Here is a 21,193-nt window from a genome sequence, read left to right on the forward strand (position 1 = left end):
ACAAAAAGGACAAAAAAAAAAAAAAAAGAATGGGGAAAAGAGATGAGAGATGAGAACATACAAGGGGTTTCCAAAAAGTTCATGATAACGGCCGGCCCGGTGGCGCACTGCTACAGTGCGCTGCTTGGGAGTGTGGTAGCGCTCCCGCCGAGGGTTCGGATCCCACATACAGACCGGTTCCCGCTCACTGGCTGAGCGAGGTGTGGGAGCAACACCGAGGGTTGCGATCCCGTTGCCGGACATGAAAAAAGACAAAAAGGAAAAAAAAAAAAGTTCATGATAAGGTTTGTATAATCTTCTAACTCGATTTTTCCACTAACTTTTGAAGTACTGTCATATAGTCAGCAAATATACATTACTCTTGACTATGGGGAAAATTAAAAGAACAAGAATATCTAGAGAAGAACGTAGGGTTCAGGGAAGGGGCTTTTGTGTATGTGTGTTTTTGTTTTGCCTTTTTAAAAGATTATGTCTATATGCTGAGGAGGATAGCCAGTAGACATGAAAAGTTTCAAGATGAATATTGTATGCTAAGAATATAAAGAGAAATAGGTAGAAAACTTGAGAATGGTAAATATTTAGAATAGGTATTATGGAGACTAGGAGAAGATACTAGCCCTAGAGTCTGGTAGGAGCGTTGGGAAGTAGCGAGAGCCTGCTGAGATTAGAGGTTTATAGTTTTTTTTTTTGTCTTTTTCGTGACCAGTAAGGGGATCGCAACCCTTGGTGTGGTGTCGCCCACACCATGCTCAGCCAGTTAGCACACCGCCATCCCTATATAGGGTCCGAACCCGCGGTGGGAGCATTGCTTCGCTCCCAGCGCCACACTCTCCCGAGTGCGCCATGGGCTCCGCCCGAAGTTTATAGTTTAAACATTTATACAGAAAATTATATATACAGATGGTTTTATGTGGAAGTGCTATGAAATCTTCAAAGAACAAATCAAAGATAATCCCTCTTTTATACACTTTGTTCCAAGAAATAGAAAAAGAAGGAAAAGTTCACAACTTGTTTTGTGAAGCTAGTGTAAACTTTGAAACCAAAATCAGACAAGGACAGTATAAAAAAAGTAAATTATAGGCCAATTTTATATAAAGACATAAATGCAAAAGTCATAAAATATTCACACCAGAGGTTTTATTTATACACACACACACACACACACACACATGCAGTTACTTAAAAATTTAATGGAAAGATTCATATTGTCTTTTAATTTTTCCATGAACTTTTCAAAGTACCCTCATATATGGCCAAAAGTGTTTATCCCAAGGATACCAGAATGGTTTAACATTAGAAAATATACATTGCTGGTAACAGCAAGGTCCAGGGTTTGGATCCCCATACTCGCCAACCCCCCCCCAAAAAAACCCATAATTTACTACAACTGATTAAGAAAATGAGAGAAAATCTATATGATCCTTCCAGTCATTGCAGGAAAACTACTTGATAAGTACCTATTCATCTTCAGATCTCTTAGTAAACCAGACAAGAAAAGGAACATCTAAAACCTGATAAAGATTTTATCAGGGAACAGGCCTGGTATCACAGCTTCTGTTAAATATTTTATTGGAGGTCTTATTGTCCAATAAGACAAGAAAAATATGAGGAGTATTCAAAAATTTCATGGAGAATGCATATTATGAAAACAACATGGACTTCAAAATATTTTTTGCACCAAAATAAACTCATACTATCTTGTTATAATATGTCTGAACAGGATCTAGTTTGAGGTACTAAGAAGGATAAGACATCAGTTTGAAAAGAGCACCTATCAGAGCAACATGAATTCTGCTAAAATTGAAGCAAGAACAAACATCAAATTGATGGTGAAGCTTGGGTGGAAGAATGGTAAAATCATTGATGATTTACAAAAAGCTTATGGGGACAGTGCCTCCAAATAAATCAGCAGTTTACAAATGGATAACTCTTTTTTTTTTTTTTTCCTTTTTGTCTTTTTTCGTGACCGGTAACGGGATCACAACCCTCGGTGTCGCGCCCGCACCGCACTCAACCAGTGAGCGGACTGGTCTCTATATGGGATCCGAACCCTCAGCAGGAGCGCCGCCACACTCTCAAGCGCCGCACTCTACCAAGTGTGCCACTGGGCCAGCCCTAAATGGATAACTCCTTTTAAGAAAGGACAATATGATGTTGAAAATGAAGCCCACGGCAGCAGACCAACCACATCAGTTTGTGAGGAAAAAATTAATCCTGTTTGTACCCTAATTGAAGAGGACCAATGAGTAATAGCAGAAACAATAGCCAACACCATAGACATCTCAATCGATTGAGCTTACACAGTTCTGACTAAAAAATTATAGTCGAGCAAACTTTCTGGTCAATGAATGCCAAAACTATTGCACCCAGATCAGTTGCAGACAAGAGCAGAGCTTTCAGTGGAAGTTTTAAGCAATTGAGATTAAGATCCTGAAATATTTCTTTGAAGAATTGTAACAGGAGGTGAAACATAGCTTTACCAGTATGATCCTGAAGACAGAGCACAGTGGATACCAAGAAGTGGAAGTGGTCCAGTTAAAGCAAAATCAGGTCAAGAGGAAAGGTAAAGGCAACAGATTTTCGGAATGTCAAGGCATTTTACTGGTTGGCTTTCTGGAGGGCCAAAGAACGACAACATCTGCTTATTATGAGAGTGCTTTCAGAAGGTTAGCCAGAGCTTTAGCAGAAAAATGCATGGGAAAGCTTTACCAGAGAGTCCTTTTCCACCACGGCAGTGCTCCTGCTCATTCCTCTCATCAAATGAGGGCACTTTTGCAGGAGAGTTTTGGTAGGAAATCATAGGCATTCACCTTACAGTCCTGATTTGGCTCCTTCTGATTTCTTTTCCTTTCCTAATCTTAAAAAATCTTTAAAGGGTACCCATTTTTCTTCAGTTAATAATGTAAAAAAGACTGCATTAACACAATTAAATTACCAGGACTCTCAGTTCTTTAGAGATGGACTAAATGGCTGATACAAAAATGTCTTGAATTTGATGGAGCTTATGTTGAGAAATAAAGTTTATATTTTCATCTTTCCCATTTTTTGCTTTTTTTTTCTTTTTTAAAAAATTTAATTCCGGGCCGGCCTGTGGCTCACTCGGGAGAGTGCGATGCTGACTGATAACACCAAGGCCACGGGTTCGGATCCCATATAGGGATGGCCAGTTTGCTCACTGGGTGAGCGTGGTGCTGACAACACCAAGTCAAGGGTTAAGATCCCCTTACCGGTCATCTTTTAAAAAAAAAAAAAATTTAATTCCATTTTCCCACAAACTTTTTGAAGTCCCCTCATAAATGTTAAAAAGATTAGAAGAAGAAAAATAAAATTGTCATTATTTACAGAAGATATTTATGGGAAAAATCCAAGTGACTCTACAGTTAAATTGTTAGGGCTAATAAAAGCGTTCAGTAAGGTTTCTAGATAAAAAGGTCAGTATCCAAAATTCAGTAGTGTTCCTATACTGCAGTAATAATTATGTCTATTTTTAAAAAGCTACCATTTATGATAGTGTTAGAAACTGAGAAGCACATATGAAAAACCTAATTTAGGATACGTAATAACATTATAGAGAATTATTAAATGGAAAGGTATATCATGTATGGCAGACAAACTCATAGCTGGCACCAGTGATCCCTGCCTCCTGATATTCATGCCCTGTGTAATTCCCTCCCCTTGAGTATGAATGGGACCTTGACTTGTTTCTAACAAATAGAATATGGCAAAGGTGACACTCCCTTCTTGGCTTTCAAGAAGCAAGCTGCCATGTTTTGAGTTGCCCTAAGGAGAGTGTCATTTGGCTAGGAACTGAAGGCAGCCAAAAGCCAGCAGGAAACACAGGCCCTCAGTCCAGCATCCTGCAAGGAAATGAATGCTGCCAAGAATCACATGCACTTGAAATCTGATTCCTCCCTAGTTGAGCCTCAGATGAGAACCCAGCCCTGGCTAACATCTTGTAGAGGCTTGCAGAGGCCCCAGCTAAACCACATCTAGAGTTCTAACTCATAGAAACTGAGATAGTAAATATGTGTTGTTTTACACTGCTAAGTTTATGGTAATATCATTTTTTCCTTCTTTGTGTTAATATTGTTATGTAGCAATAGATAGCTAAAACACCATGATCAATGGTGGGAAAGGCTCAGCTTCAAGAAGATAAGCGCTGTCCCCAAAGTAATTTATAAATTTAACACAGTTCCAATCAAAAGCTCAGCAGGATTTTGCACAGAATTTGGATGAATTCTGAAATTTGTGTGGAAGATAAAACAGCCAAAAGAAGCCAAGATCATTTTGAAAAAGAATAATAAAGGGCTGGGCTTCCCTCTACAGGATATCGAAACTTTTTACAAAGCTACATGGTAAAGATGTGATTAACTTTTTAAGGTTCCAGGTTCTCTACAGCCTCATCAACGCTTGTTATTGTCTGTTGTTTTTATTAAAGCCATTCTACTGGGTGTGTAGTAGTATCTTATTGTTTTAATTTTCATTTCCCTAATACCTAATGATTTTGAGAACCTTTTCATGTGCTTATTAGACAGCATTTGGACATTGTTTGGATGTCTTTGGTTAAAGTGTCTGTTCAAATCTTTTGCTCATTTTTAATTTGGCTATTATTTTATCGAATTACAAGAGTTTTTTACGTCTTCTAGATACAAAATTTTTTATCAGATATGTGATTTGCAAATATTTTCTTTTGGCCTGTGACTTGTGTTTTCACTTTCTTAATGGTGTCTTTTTTTTTTTTTTGTCCTTTTTGAGACCGGCCGCACTGCGCTCAGCCAGTGAGCGCACCAGCCACCCCTATATAGGATCTGAACCTGCAGCGGGAGCGCTGGTGCACTCCCAGCGCCGCTATGGGCTCGGCCCTAATGGTGTCTTTTGAAACTCAAAAGTTAAACTTTTTTTTTTCTGTCTTTTTTATCCTTCATGCAAAGGAACATAAAAATTTAAAATTTTAAGGAAGTCCAGTTTTTCAAATTATTATTTCATAGCTCATGCTTTTGTTATTGTATCTATGAACTCTGCTAACCCAGAGTCATGAAGATTTTCTCCTATGTTTTCCCCTAGAAGATGTATAATTTTAGCTTTTACATTTAATTCTGTGACCCATTTTGAATTACTTTTTATGTATGGTATGAGGTAAGGGTCTAAGTCTTGTTTTTATATGTGAATATCCCACTGCCATTTGTGGAATAATTCTTTCCCCATTGAATTTGTCTTGACACCTTTGTCGAAAATTAATTGACTGTAAATAGTAGGATTTGTTCCTGATCTCTCAATTCTGTTCCATTGATCTACATTCCTGTCTTTACACCAATACCACACTCTTGACTACTATAGCTTTATAATAAGTTTTGAAATCAATTAGTGTAAATTCTTTGACTTCGTTCTTTTTAAAAATTGTTTTGGCTATCCTAGGTCTTTCGCATCTCTGTATAAATTTTAGGACCAGCTTAACATCTGCAAAGAAGTCTGCTAGGATTATGGTAGGAATTGCCTTGAAACTATAAATCAGTTTAGGGAGAATCGCTGTCTTAACAATTACTTTAATTTTAGCAATATTTTATAGTTTTCAATATATAAATGTTACACTTGTTTTGTTAAATTTATTACTAAGTATTTAATTTTTGTTGCTATTATGAATGAAATTGTTTTCTTAATTTTATTTCAGACTTTTTAGTGCTGCTATTCTATCATTCCTTGTTTCTTTATTATTTTGAATTCTTCTATAAGGAAGGTCTTCATCAACTATTTGGTTATTCTGGGACACAATTTATACAGAAAATGTATTCTGCAGGCTAGCTGGTTAACACAGTTGGCCCTGTACCAGCCGGTCCCCAAAAAGAAAAACAACCCAGAAAAGGTAGGCTATATATTTGTTTCCCTTTATTTGCTGTTTTTTGGAATAAGGAATTGATTACATAATATCCTCTACAGGAGATCAATTAGGGTTTTAAAAAATTATTATGCATACCAGTCAGCCACACACACACACACACACAATTATTATGAATTTACAGATTTTAGTAAATTTATCGTATTTACATTCTTTGCAATTGTCATTCTTTTTTGGTGCTCAAATTGTCCCATCTTAGGACAGTGGGAGCTCGCTTACTGGTATGAATATGCCTCGTACATATTGTCTTTTCTTATTTTTGCCATTGTATCTTTAGGATATATTCTTAGAAGTAAGACTGTTGGGTGGAAGGGTAAATGCATACGTAATTTTGCTAGATAATGTGAAAAGAGTTATGTTATTTTGCATTTTCATAAGCAACATATATGAAAGTGCCTTTTAACCCACAGTGTCACCAGCAGTTTGTAGTCAAGCTTTTGAATTTTTGCCAGTCTGGTAGGTGAGAAATGGTATCTCTGTGTACCTTTAATTTATGCACATTTTTATTTTAATAAGTTGATGATGGTGAACCTGCATTAACATAAAAAGAAAGAAATTTGCCTTTAGCCATCTAAAATTAAAGAGTTGATACAGGAAGATGGAAAGATATCCCATGCTCATGATTGGAAGAATCAAAATAGTGAAAATGTCCATGCTACCCAAAGTGATATACAAATTCAATGCAATCCCCATCAAAATTCCAATGACATTTTTCTCAGAAATGGAAAGAACTATCCAGACATTTATATGGAATAACAAAAGACCACGCATAGCCAAAGCAATGCTGAGCAAAAAAAAAGAAAGCTGGAGGCATAACACTACCTGACTTTAAACTATACTACAAAGCTATAATAACCAAAACAGTATGGTACTGGCATAAAAACAGACACACTTGGGCCGGCCCAGTGGCACACTTGGTAGAGTGCGGCGCTTGGGAGTGTGGCGGCGCTCCCGCCGAGGGTTTGGATCCCATATAGAGACCGGTCCGCTCACTGGTTGGGCGCGGTGTGGGCGCGACACCGAGGGTTGCAATCCCGTTGCCAGTCGTGGTACGGGCACGACACTGAGGGTTGTGGTCCCATTACCGGTCACGAAAAAAAAAAAAAAACACACACACACACACTGATCAATGAAATAGAATAGAGAATCTAGAAATCAACCCACACACCTACAGCCATCTGATCTTTGACAAAGGCACCAAGCCTATACACTGGGGAAGAGACTGCCTCTTTACCAAAGGATACTGGGAGAACTGGATGTCAACATGCAAAAGAATGAAACTAGACCCGTACCTTTCACCATACACTAAAGTCAACTCAAAATGGAGTAAATAATTAAATATACACCCTGAAACAATAAAACTTCTTAAAGAAAACATAGGAGAAACACTTCAGGAAATAGGTCTGGACACAGACTTCATGAATAAGACCCCAAAAGCACGGGCAACCAAAGGAAAAATAAACAAATGGGATTATATCAAACTAAAGAGCTTCTGCACAGCAAAAGAAACAATTAACAGAGTTAAAAGACAACCAAAAGAGTGGGAGAAAATATTTGCAAAATATACATCCAACAAAGGATTAATATCCAGAATATACAAGGAACTCAAACAACTTTACAAGAAAAAAACAAGCAACCCAATTAAAAAATGGGCAAAAGAGCTAAGTAGGCAATGGCCAACAGACATATGAAAAGATGCTCAACATCACTCAGCATCCGGGAAATGCAAATCAAAACTACACTGAGATACCATCACACCCCAGTTAGGATGGCTAAAATCCAAAAGACGCTGAAAGATAAATGCTGGCGGGGTTGCGGAGAGAGGGGAACTCTCATACATTGTTGGTGGGAATGCAAAATGGTGCAACCCCTATGGAAAATGGTTTGGAGGTTCCTCAAACAGCTGAAGATAGATCTACCATACGACCCAGCTATCCCACTGCTGGGAATATACCCAAAGGAATGGAAATCATCAAGTCGAAGGTATACCTGTACCCCAATGTTCATCGCAGCACTCTTCACAATAGCCAAGAGCAGGAATCAGCCCAAATGTCCATCATCGGATGAGTGGATACAGAAAATGTGGTATATCTACACAATGGAATACTACTCAGCTATAAAAACAAATGAAATACTGCCATTTGCAACAACATGGATGGACCTTGAAAGAATAATACTGAGTGAAACGAGTCAGGCAGAGAAAAAGAAATTCACACACACACACACACACACACACACAAACGGGGTGGGGGAAGAAGACATAACAACTACAGTTCCTTGAAGTTGATACACAAGCAAACAGAAAGGACATTGTTGGGTGGGAGGGAGGAGAGGGAGGAGGGAGGGAGGTTTTGGTAATGGGCCACAATAATCAACCACATTGTATATCGACAAAATAAAATTTAAAAAATAAATAAATAAATAAATAACAATAAAAACTGTTGCTTACATTTAAATAAATAAATAAATAAAATTAAAGAGTTGGCTTTGACCCTCTAGCTGTAGGTTCTTTACTTACCTTTATAGTAAGGAATAAGATGGATTTGTTATACTCAACACGATGTAGTAAATATCACGTATAGGTGAAAAAATACATCTCATATTTGTAAAATGCTTTATAATTGACAAAGTACTTTTATAGTCATTATCTGATTTGACTGTCCTGATAATCCTTGAGAGAGAAGCAGAATAGATATTATGCCCATTTTGTAGTAGAGGAAACTGATGGTTTTTTTTGTTTGTTTGTTTTTGTTTTTTCCTTTTTGTCTTTTTTCGTGACCGGTAACGGGATCGCAACCCTCGGTGTGGCGCCCACACCGCGCTCAACCAGTGAGCGGACTGGTCTCTATATGGGATCACCCTCGGCGGCCCGCCGGGCTCCCAAGCGCCGTACTCTACCGTGCGCCACCGGTGGGGCCAAGGAAAATGATGTTTTAAAAGACAGGATTTTTCAAAGGGCCGAGTCCGTGGCACACTCGGGAGAGTGCGGCGCTGGGAGCCCAGCAGCGCTCCCGCTGCGGGTTCAGATCCTATATAAGGATGGCCAGTGCGCTCACTGGCTGAGTGCGGTGCGGCCGGTCTCAAAAAGGACAAAGAAAAAAAAAAAAAGACAGATTTTCCATTTTAACACAGAAAGTGGAAGAGCTGGGTTTAAATTTCAAACTTCTAATCCACCTACTACAAATTCTATACTTTATTTTCCCAGTATTTGCTAAAGGAGGAGCAGCCTATTTTATCCAGAAGGTGGCAGTATTTCTCTTCATATTCTTTGGGAGTTCACTTTCCTTTTGGAGATATTTAAAAAGAGGAAAATTGTGTTCTTTCAGCAAACAATCTTGAGCATGAATTATAGTTAGGTGTTAAAGATAAAAAGATTAGTAAAGTTGGTGCCTGCCTCCTAGGAGTTCACAATCTCAGAGCAAGAGGTGGAGGTGGAGCTGTCAAGCAGAGTTAAAAGCCTACAAAAATTTCAAACAAAATGTTTTAGGAATACAAATTTGTAAGATCTTTTGAGGTGGTGTCTTTAATGCGATAATGAAAGTATAACTTTATCTAGCACACAGGTGAGAGTGGGCTCACTCTACTGTTACGAGACACAGGTAAATTCAAGTTCTCTGACTTCCTTATGACAAAAATATAATAAAAGGAAAATAATATATCAAAAATAAAAAGAAAAGCTCCTAGATGTCCTCACGTACCATTCTATCACTGTCAATACTACTTTCAGTGTTTTAAATGAGTAATATCTTTTCAGTTGTAAATTTAGTATTCTGAGATAGTCTGTTCATTCATTTAACAAATATTTAAAAATTTTAAATCAGCCAGGTACTGCTGAATGCTATGATATAATGGTGTACAAAATAGTCACAGTCCCTGTCCTCATTTATATTTCTGGTGAAGTCTGCTAGTGACTTAGTGGTCTTATAAATAATGTATATTGATATTTTAGAAATTATTTCATATATTCAAATCTTATGTTTCATCTGAGAGTTTCAGGATATGGTACCAATTATCTGCAAAGCAAAGATTAAACAAATTACTTCTAAATATATAGTGAATTAAAACTCAAGTAGCATCTTGGATATCTAATTAGCAGTATTTCCCAGTAACTGTAGTTTTCTACAAACTCTCTTGCTGTTTGCATTATAAATTTATCCCATGCAAATTCAGAATAGGTCAGAATATTGAGTATCACTGTAACTTGAGATAAAGGTTTGGTTTGAGGACAATAGTTGAACTTTCACCTCTGGAGTCTTAGGATTATTCTTCTAATAATCCAAAAATATATTTATCAGACTTTTCAATTTTATAGGAAATAGGGTAGAATTAAGAGTCAGGAAATCTGGATTCTGGGGTCAATTATGCTACTATTTGACCCCCATGACCTTGTGCAAGTGAGTTTACCTCTCTGGGATTTGTTTTTTTTCTGAAAATGAGAGGACAAAGGAAAGGAACTGTCCAATTGATCGGCATTTTGGCTTATTATCATCCCCACAGTCTCACACTTTTTTTTAGCCATATGGAATTGCTGGTATTTGATGATATGAAAAGATTAAGATTTGACCTATAGAAACAGAAGTTTCATTTGATTCAACATAATAGCTGAATTCAGTTGTGAGCCGTATTGGGATCCTGTGAGTTATTTTATTTATTTATTATTACTTTATTTATTTTAGGGCCAAGCAAAATTAATGCCTTAGGTGTGAAGGAAACTTTAGAGAATATAATGAAAATTACCATATAATCAGTGCAGTCAATTCTCGGTATGCATGGAATCCAGTCTAGGCTTTCCTTCCTACATTATACTAATTTTCTGGCCCAGTGATTCTAGATGATTTGGTTTCTGTATTCCTTCAGAGTCTTGGAACAGTGTTTTGGAAAAGGAAAAGTCCATTTGAAAATTTTGGTAGGATATTCTCTGAAGTAATTTTTGGCTAGAAATATCTGTTGCTATAGGAGAGGAGAACATACTATCAGTACCGAGATTTAGAATTTGAGATAAATAATTCTTCAGAGTTGTCTATCTTTTCCCCTGTTTTTCAGTGAGGTAAGCCAAAGAGTTGAGAGGTCAAACTTTCCCAATTTCCAGTTTCAGACCAATTTTGTCATTCCATCCTACATCAGAAGAGGTCAGCGCTAAGATTTGCTTTGTTGTTTGGTGTAGCTCCTTAAGTTTCCTGTCTAAGGAATCTGATGTGTTAAATAAACCCTTTTTTCACTTCTTCTCAAGGAATAACCTCAAAAGTTGAAATAAATTCAACTTTTTGGACTATTTCCGTTACCTAGCCTTTTGGGCACAAAAGTTAATCAGTGGAGGGAAAGATAATCCACAGGGAGTATTTATAGCTGGGGGGAGGGGGACGGAAGTGGGAAGTGTCCTTGCCTCTAATATACCTCATTCAGGTGTCTGAACCACATTTAGAGCTTCACTAACAAACTGGCTTGTCTCACTGCTTTCAGCCACATGTGCCACACTAGTTTGGCTCCAGTGGGATGTCTGGCTAGGGTCCAGCACATCTGCAGGTAATACATTCTTCTGAGCTCTCCACCCTGATATGGAGGGGCCAATAGTGGCATGCAGACATCCTTCAACATAAATATCAGGGTTTATCTAGTCCCAATTCCTTCACCTGGAACACTTGTTTAAAAGTGTTGTTCTTCTGGAGAAATCACAAAAGTTTATATTGAATCAGTACAAATATCTCTTTCCCAAGAGAAGTTACGAATTACTCTTATTTTATGCTTTTCCCCTCAAAATAAATCTTGAGCGCTGGGCCTGTGAGAACCAAGAATTAGAAAGGCATTGACTGTAGCTAGAAAAATGTAGGTAATATAACAGGCAAATTAGAAGGGAGTCCAAGTAAATATATGGAGGAAATAGGATTCTTCCTCCTCCCATCCTGAATCTAACCACAGAACTCTATTACTTTCTCCATTCCTTCTGCAAAATCCCTAACTACCTTTAAAAAATACACTCATCAGAATGAAGGATGTAGTTTCCAGTTTTGTCCGTCTTTGACATAATGCACCTTTGAGATCAGTTTGTGTATCTGGGCCCTTTTACTTCTATGGCCCTAAACTTATTAGACAAACTATAAAAACTTAGGTTTTTGTATTAGTTCATATAACAAGAGTTTATTTAATTGGATTATTCTTTATTTTCCCTTCTGTCTGGTACTTTCTATTCTTAGAGTAATGGGGTTAAATCTTAGGATACATGAAGATCCTACATTTTTTCCCCTTAGATCTGTTTTTATTTTTTGGAGTAGTAGGACACAAAGAGAAATGGGAGCTGGGGTGTCTGGTATTTAGTGTTCTTTGATTCTGTATTATTTTGTTTCCTGTTTTTTGGTAGAGATAATAGATATTCCACCAATTTCCAGGAGATTGGGAGCTTTGAAAATAATTTCTTTTTTTTTTTTTTTTTTGTCTTTTTTTTTTTCATGTCCGGCAACGGATCGCAACCCTCAGTGTCGCGCCCGGACCGGACCGGACCGGCAACAGGATAGCAACCCTCGGCGCTGCGCCCACACCTCGCTCAGCCAGTGAGCGGGAACCAGTCTGTATGTGGGATCCGAACCCTCGGCGGGAGCGCCACCACGCTCCCAAGCGGCGCACTGCAGCAGTGCGCCACCGGGCCAGCCCTGAAAATAATTTCTAAATAATCAGGTTGTTTGCTTATAGGAGAGAGAGAAAGAGAAGAAATTGTATTAGGTAATCCCTGATACTTCTTATCCAATATTTTAGCCTACCTGGTCCTAGTAAAATCTTTTGAGTGTAACTAAGCTGCTAGTTTCTGGAAGTGTTCACTTCAGATCTTTAAAATTGGGTTACGTGGGCCGGCCCGGTGGCGCACTGCTACAGTGCGCTGCTTGGGAGCGCGGTGGCGCTCCCGCCGAGGGTTCGGATCCCACATACAGACCGGTTCCCGCTCACTGGCTGAGCGAAGTGCGGGTGCGACACTGAGGGTTGCGATCCCGTTGCCGGTCCTGGTCCGGTGCGGGTGCGACACTGAGGGTTGCGATCCATTGCCGGACACGAAAAAAGACAAAAAGGAAAAAATAAATAAATAAATAAAATAAAAATAAAATTGGGTTACGTGATACCCAGAGGGATACACACTGGGAGGCAGGAAAGTAATTAATTATAATAGAGCTAGCATCTATTGAATGTTTACCAAGTGCCAGGTACCTTTCTAAGGGCTTCATATGCATTGCCTTATTTCATTTTATCGTAATTTTAGGAAGTAGATACTATTTATTTACTCCATTTTACAGATGAGAAGAATAAGGTTCAGACGTGTGAGGTAATTCTCACAGTGTCACCCAGCTTGTGAGTGACAGGACTGGACTAGAACTTAGGTCTGATTCCAAAGGCTAATGAAGTAGGTGTTATCTGTATTTTGCACACGAGTGAATGAGAGATATTAAGTAACTTGCCGTAAAGTCACATAAATAGTAACTAGCAGTGGTGTCAGGATTTGAACTCAGGTTTCCTTCTCTCTAAAACCCATGGTTTTAACTGTTTTAAATCCTAAGATATCACTGAGCATTAAGGAATGCAGGAGAGTACAACACATTAAGAATACAGTATTAGAATTCATGCAGCAATCACACTTCTGGATATTTACCAAAAAGATTTGAAATCAGTTTGTTGAAGAGATGCCTTCACTCCCACGTTCATTACAGCACTATTTACAATAGCCAAGTTACGGAATCAGCTTAAGTGTCCATCAACAGATAAATGAGTAAAGAAAATGTGGTATATATACACAATAGAATACTATTTAGCCTTAAAAAAAAAAAAAAAAAAAAAAATTCTGACACAGGCCACAACATGGAACCTTGAGGACGTTATGCTGAGTGCAATAAGCCCGTTAGAAAAGGACAAATACTGTATGATTTCACTTATATGACATGTTTAAAGTAGTCAAATTCATAGGAAATTCTGTGATTTGCAACAACACACCAGGCACAGGAAGACAGGTACAGCATGTTCTCACTTATATGTGGAATCTAAAACAATCAAACTCATGAAACAGGGAATAGGATGGTGGTTACAGAGGCTGGGGTTTGGGAGAATGGGGAGGAAAGATAAATATTTGAGGTAATGGATATGTTAATCATCTTGGTTTAATTATTCCACATTGCATTCATAAACCATAATATAATTTCGTATCCCATAAATATATACAATTATAAATTGTCAATTTACAATAAAAAATACCAGCAAGATACCACTTTACACTCATTAGGATAAGTATTATAAAAAAAAATACTGAGCCTTCAAAAAAAAAACAAAGAATATTAGAATTAAAAAAAAATTAAGTTGACTGTCCTTATGAATCAGTCCTTAAAGAAGATTTCTGTAGCACATAGGTGAAGTGAGAAGAAAACCAAGGGCCTAAACAGCAAGGATAAATTGGTATATAATGAATGGGAAGCTCTGAGGAACTTTTTAAAAAATATGGTATAGGGCCGAGCCTGTGGTGCACTCGGGAGAGTGCGGCGCTGGGAGTGCAGCAGCGCTCCCGCCGCGGGTTCGGATCCTATATAGGGATGACCGGTTCGCTGCGGCCAGTCTCAAAAAGGACCAAAAAAAAAAAAAAAAATGGTATAGCTGAGAGATACCTTTATATATTTGTTTGTTTGTTGCATTTGTCTGCTGTGTTTCCAACCTCAGTTGCAATTCCCACATTGAGGCAGTTCCCACCCTTCCTGTGTCCCTTGAGCTGAGCAGGCACTTCCTGTCCTATTGGAAATGAAAGTTAGAGATTGGGGGTGGGGTGTGTATGTGTGTGTATTTACTCTGCAAAATATTAGTACTGTCTGTTCCATTATCATAGCAAAAAAGTGACAGGAAAACTAGAATAGAGACTAGGACTTCATTTAAGGGAGGGTTTGGGCTTAATGTTTGTTTTGACAAAGCAGACAGAGTTAGAGTATGTCTCAAGAGAATACTGTGATGGCAGCCAGGTGGCCTTATGAAGGGAGGTGAAGGCTTTCTTTCTCCGTAGCTGTTCCACTTGAATTGGTAGGGATTACTGATACTATGCTTAAGGTTTTGGTTTCCTACAAGTCTTTTTTCTTATTAAGGCTGCTCCTACAAGGACATTCCTTTGAAACTATTAGAGGTGAGTGTTGTGGCAACTGTGTTAGGCTTTTGACTCAAGTTTATGTTCTTCTTTCCTAAGAATTGTTTTTCTTCTCTGTTAAGCATATGTTTTAAATAGTTATTATTGGTTTTGGGGTTTTTTTGTTTGTTTGTTTGTTTGTTTGTTTGTTTTTTACAGCTCAGAAGCAGCTTGAAGCAGACATCTCAACTCTGTGAACTTCAGTCTGGACATAAACTCTGGATTTGGTGAGTTTCTATAATTGTTTCAGCTTCATGGATCTTAAAGACTAGGAAATAGTAGAATAGAGTCAAATAAGACAGCTTCCAATTGTTAAAGAAACCACTAGGCACCAATTTCATAATACAGTCCAGTCTGATAATTCCATTTTAAGTGTGAGCTCATTCATGCGAGAATCTGAAATAGGAGTAAGGGGCATTAGCCCTTCAGTGTGACGCAAGAGAAACAGAAGTGTCTAAGGATCTGAAGCTAGTTATTTCCCATACTCTGTTTTCCTTGTCTCTGCTCTTTGGTGTGCTCCTCTGCTTGTTCTTTCTTCATGCATTAAGATCACTGTAAATGTAAGGTAGGAGAAGTCCTGAGCTCATCTCACACACTCTATTTCAGTATAGTTTTCTTCCCACGTTCTCCAAGGCAGTGTCTCAGTGGCTCCTTTAAAAATCACACTTGAAATCTTCTTATAGTTGAGATCTAAGGGGAAAAAAACCTCCATTGTCTTTTCATGAGGATCAGAATTTGTAGTGGAATGGGGATGAATTTAAAAGAGGTTAGACCTAAGAACTCTACTTTCTAGCTTTAACTACTGAGCCTATAAAAAAACAAACAAAAATATAACATCTTGGGCATTAGGACCCAGTGGAAGTGCCTCATTCAGACTCTGGGTTAACTTCTCTCAGTGACGTAAAGGGGCAGCCCTAGCTCATTCTCTACCCGCAGCACCCTCCCCATCTCTCTCCCTCTTGCTCCTTTTCTCCTCCTTTCTCCTCCCCCCTTCTCTCTCTCCCTCCCTTTTTTCCTCCCTCCCTTTCCCTCTCTCCCCTCCTCCCCTCCTCTCCTCCTCCCTCCCTCTTCTTTCACCCCCACCTATTCCCTCTCCCTCTTCTCTCTCAGCTCCCTAACATTAAAGAAAAAATGCTGCTATCAGTGACTTCCAGGCCTGGGATTTCAACTTTTGGCTATAACAAGAACAACAAGAAGGTAGGGAAAAGTGCTTTTTTGGAATCCAGCTACTTCTTTTTCTGGGGATCTGGGAGTGCCCTTGTATTTAACATTCTCCTTTAAGAGGGGAATGAGATTCCTTCTCTGGTTTCAGTGCCTCTCCCTTTCCACCACTTCTTTCGGCATCTTTTCTCACCTGGTTCTGAATTTCAAGGAATTTACAGTCCCTGTTTCTGAGGCCTGAAAAGGCAGGGGAATTAAAAACAAATCAAGTTCATGAATTTGGATCCTTGTGAAATGAAGTTAGTTTGACTTCCTGCTGATGTACCAATCTCCGCAGGGATAATATGTCATCTCAGACCCTTTCCCCCAGTTTACCCCCTACAGGATTATTTTATCTTTTTGATTAACTGTTTCCATACTCCCCCACCTGCTTTCCTACCTCGTATCACCAGCATTATTAAATAGCTGAAATCACAGATAGTGAAATCACAACAGCTCATCAAGAACTGGGTATACTCTTCTAGACTAGAGACCCTACCCCTCCCAGCCTGTAGAGACGTAGTCTTGAGAAAGTACCTTGTGATTAAGGAAGAAAGCTCTGTGATTCTTTGGGTCTTGCTGTCGAACTGATACTCTTGGAACTTGGAGCTCTGAAGATAGCCAGGCTCAGCAGGGATCCTTGGAATCTTTATGATTAACCCATGGTTGCCAGAGAGTTGCGCAAAGCTTGGGCACATGGGCAGTCTGGAGAGAGATGGACAATCTTTCCCACACTTGCATGGGACTATTCTTGGAAGTTTCTTAGCATTTCAGGGCACACAGTGCTGATTAGGAATGACTTCATGCTGTAGAAGAAAGACCCTTTACCCTCTTTCTGGATGTTGTAGCTGTTCTTTGAAGAAAAAGTGTGTCATAACATTTAGGGATCTTTTGCTCATCTAATGGAATGTTGGAGGATGGGAAAAGATACTTGCTGACTTCTCATGTATCTAAAGAGACCCTTTACCGGTAGATTTAAACACAAGTCTCTGATCAAGGGAGTGAATAAATGTTGTGACCCAAAACACATAGTGTTAGTTTATGTGGTATTCATTTTGTTTATATCCTTAAGAAATATAGAGGTGGAGAGGAAATGGGGAGATGTAGGTCAGAGGATACAAAGTAGCAGATATGTAGGATGAACAAGTCTAGAGATCTAATGTGCAACATAAGAACTGTAAGTAATAAAATTGTACTCTGTATGGGATTAATGCTAAATGAGTAGATTTTAGCTGCTCTTTCCACAAAAACAAAAACAGGTAGCTGTGAGATGATGGATATGTTAATTTGCTTCACTATAGTAGCCTGTTTACTATTTCTATGTATGTATCCTGTAACATCATGTTATATACCATAAATATACACAATAAAATATATTTAAAAAGAAAAGAAATGTGGTTCCATACGTATTCGTTAATTATTAGCATGTGTATGTATATACTGATACATATACTGATATCTCCCTCAAATATATGTGTATAAATGAGGGTACTTCAAAAATTTCATGGAACAATAGAATTAAAACATAATACAAATCTTTCCATGAACTTTTTAAAGTACCCTCATATTATGCATTATTTATATATTATACATATATATTTGAAAGGAGAATATTTCATCTGTCTTTATTCTCTTTAGATCTTATATAGTACTGTGTGAAAGTTTCCCTCTTGATTTTTTTCCCTCCAAGTCTCTCGGGCACCAAGAATCCGTTAAAATAAAGTAAAATGAATTCCCAAAGTTAATTTTTCCCTGTTAGGGGTTTTATGTAATTGAAACTATCTAAAATCTTCTCTTTTCTTAGCTTTCCACTCCCTCTCTCCCTTTGAAGTATAGGAAATGTTTGATCAGCTTCTAAATGTAGGATAGTATAGGGGACAAGAGATATGTTTGTGGATTTGGATTCAAGTCTCATATCTCTTCCTGACAACTTGGAAGGTTTGGGAAGCAATTCAGGAAAGTTTAGGACCAGTTTGGGATTGGGGAGTAGATACATAATTACTAATGTATTATTTGTCAAGAATTCTTTGAGTTCTTTCAGGGCAATGCTATGATGACATGTAAGGATGCCGTGTATGTGCATCACTTTGTGGCTATGTATATGACTCCTTGTGTGTATATATAGGCTTATGAATGTTGGGTGTATTTAAAGTAAAGCATCACTACATTGCTCTTAGTCTTGATGTTAACATTGAGGCCTTAATGTGTTTGTTTCTCTGTTTGGGAGGAGTGTTTTGGATGCATTTGCTTATGTAATTTGTGCATTTGTATACCCGAGATTAAATTTTAAAATTTAACTTTTATTAGTTTTTAGTAATAAATTTAAGAAATGCCCATTTTAAAAAATTAAACATGAAGAAGTATGTGAGATAAAGTCTTCTTTTGATGTCCTGTAGTCCCTTACTCAAATCCTACTCCTCAAGGAAAATAACTGCAATTTGGAGTATATATCCTTCCAGAATTTTTTTCTATGTCGAGACAAAATTTTAATTTTGATAGTGGCTTATTTGTCATTTCCATTAAGATCTCAGTTTCTCAAGTAGAACAAGTCCATCAAATAAATTTTTTGGACCTGTTCAAATGTTTAAAAAACTGAGATAAAGGACAACCAAGTTTCTAAACTTCTGAAAAAGTACAAATTATAAATATCTGCTGCTTTCTTTAAGGAGAACTTTTGCATCATAATTTGCTGTTGGATCTAGTTTGTGGAATAAAAATAATTGCCAATGACTTCAGTTTGAAAAGCTGCTATTTGTATACCACTGTTGTGACTTGCTTATTTTAAAGTGTATTAATTTCATTTACTTGACTATAAAAAATAGGATTTTTTTTTGAAACATATACTTCACTTATGAGGAAAGGTGTTTCCTGAGGAGCCCATGACAATCAATTTTCTTATTCTTTTTTGGCTGGTGGTAAATATAGGAATGCAGTCAACAAAAATATAATGCCTAATAAGACAGATTCTTTCTCAGGGTATAGTGTTAAATTTCCATTTCTTTCTCTGAAATTAAAATAGTTACAGAAAGGGAAAAATGTGGATTTCAAAGAGGGAGTCTGCAAGATGATTTAATGTAGTGTTTTTTTTTAAACATCAGTTTTAATGGCCTTCAAGTACTTTGGTTCATTAAAAAAAAAAAAAAGGCTGAAGTAAAAAGATTAGTTCTAGAGTCTCAAGACTGAAGTTTGAAGAAATTGCCCCAGTAGAGAGATTTGAGTATAGGTGAGATTGAAAGAGGAAATGTTTGGGACTAAAGGAATTTCATACTTGTAAAGGGCCTAACCACGCCTTCCCTGACATCATCTCCCTGGCATGTGTTATTATAATTTAACTCCTCATAGTATCAACAACCATTTCCTTTGGAAAAAAAGAAAAAGGACGGTGTTTAACTTGGGATAATTTGCCTTCCCCAATGTCTTTTGCATAAATTTCTATTTCTTCTTGATGTTAATACAGTATATTGAAGACCAGTATGGGGTAGGAGGCAATGATGAAAGTAGGACTGACTGGTGGGTATTGCTAGATCCTCACTCTTTGAGAAGCTTGATTTACCTGAGATTGTCAAAAGTGTTTACTTAGGAGAGAGAAGAAAGTAGGAAACAATACTATAATCATTTATACTTCTAACAGGGAGAGAGAATTTTCTGTGTGTGTTTATTACATTTCCATCAAATCAAATTTAATAGAACTGAGAACTAGGAACTTTTAGGTCTAACATCTGTTGACTGGGGCCGCTATTCTGTTATCAGTAGTAAGTTAACTCAGATGACTAAAGTTTAGCCATAATACCTTTTCATTGATCCCTTCTTACTATTTTTTTAAATAGCCCCTTTTAATTGGGAGCTCCTTTCCATTTTTAGCAATATAGCCTAATTTATGCCCTCATTACTGACTATCTTTACTACTATAATAAACATCCCACATCATCTCCTTGCCCCCTATTTCTCCACCCCCTACCCCTTGCCTCCAAATAATTTTATACCTACTGCCAGAACAATCTTCCAACAATCCAGCAGTCTGACACAGAGTATTTCCGTATAAAAAACTTTAATGGCTCTATATTACCTCTGAACAAAGTCCAAAACCCTAGCCCAACACCTACTATCTATCCAGCCTTTCCTTATCCTCCGCATTTGACCCATAGTCCCCCTGCCCCACACTGATTCCCATTCACTCTCCTAGCCAGTTGTATTACTGCAGTTTTCTGATTGTTGGTTTACATTTCTCATTCCATAGAAAAATATGCAGTAAAGTAGAAAAATATAGACAAGAAATAGGACAAGGGAAAATATAGATTAGAATAAGAGGTCAATTGTAATTAAAAGTCAAATGTGCAAACCATAAAATTATATGCTGGAAGATGAGGACTAAAGAATAGCCATTGATTTTGTTAGTATAAAGATGGTTGATGACTTTGACAAACGATTTTGGAGGAGTGGGAAGCAAAAGCAAGATTGAAGTGGGTCAATGAGTGAAAGGAGGTAAGGAAGTATATAGATGGTGTGTATAAACTAATCTTTTAAAAACTTTAAGTTGTACAATGAACCCAATTAAAAAATAGGCAAAATATCTGAGTAGATATTTCTCCAAAGGATCTACAAATGGCCGTGAAAAAATGCTCAACATCATTAACCATCACGGAAATGCAAATCAAAACCACAGTGATATACCACTTCACACCCACTAGGATGGCTATAATCAAAAAGACAGATAATAAGGTGGAGTAATTTAGAACCTTCACACACTGCTGGTGGGAATGTAAAATGATACAGCTACATTGGCACAGTTTGGCAGTTCCTCAAAAAGTTAAACACAGGGCCGGCCCGGTGGCGCACTGCTACAGTGCGCCTCTTGGGAGCGCGGCGGCAGCGCTCCCGCCGAGGGTTCGGATCCCACATACAGACCGGTTCCCGCCCACCGGCTGAGCGTGGTGGGGGCGCCACACCGAGGGTTGCGCTGCCGATGC

The 21,193-nt window shown here is 38.0% G+C and overlaps 1 protein-coding gene across 6 annotated transcripts in view; it reads left to right on the forward strand.

Moving 5' to 3' along the window:
* The first annotated feature begins 14,695 nt into the window (after positions 1 to 14,695).
* The window catches only part of RBMS2 (RNA binding motif, single stranded interacting protein 2), a 51,186-nt gene continuing 44,688 nt past the window's right edge, over positions 14,696 to 21,193 (forward strand). For 5 of the 6 annotated variants that reach the window (XM_008575478.1, XM_008575477.1, XM_008575476.1 and 2 more), the window contains exon 1: positions 16,117 to 16,223. In XM_008575478.1, the coding sequence (XP_008573700.1) occupies positions 16,158 to 16,223 (66 nt within the window). In that variant the 5' untranslated portion in view covers positions 16,117 to 16,157. Of the gene's footprint in view, positions 15,027 to 15,185; positions 15,254 to 16,116; positions 16,224 to 21,193 lie in introns of those variants that run through there. The other variant, XM_008575479.1, reaches the window with a different exon arrangement.

The sequence above is a fragment of the Galeopterus variegatus genome, unplaced genomic scaffold (genome assembly GCF_000696425.1).
Source record: "Galeopterus variegatus unplaced genomic scaffold, G_variegatus-3.0.2 Scaffold1199, whole genome shotgun sequence".
Taxonomy (NCBI): Eukaryota; Metazoa; Chordata; class Mammalia; order Dermoptera; family Cynocephalidae; genus Galeopterus; species Galeopterus variegatus.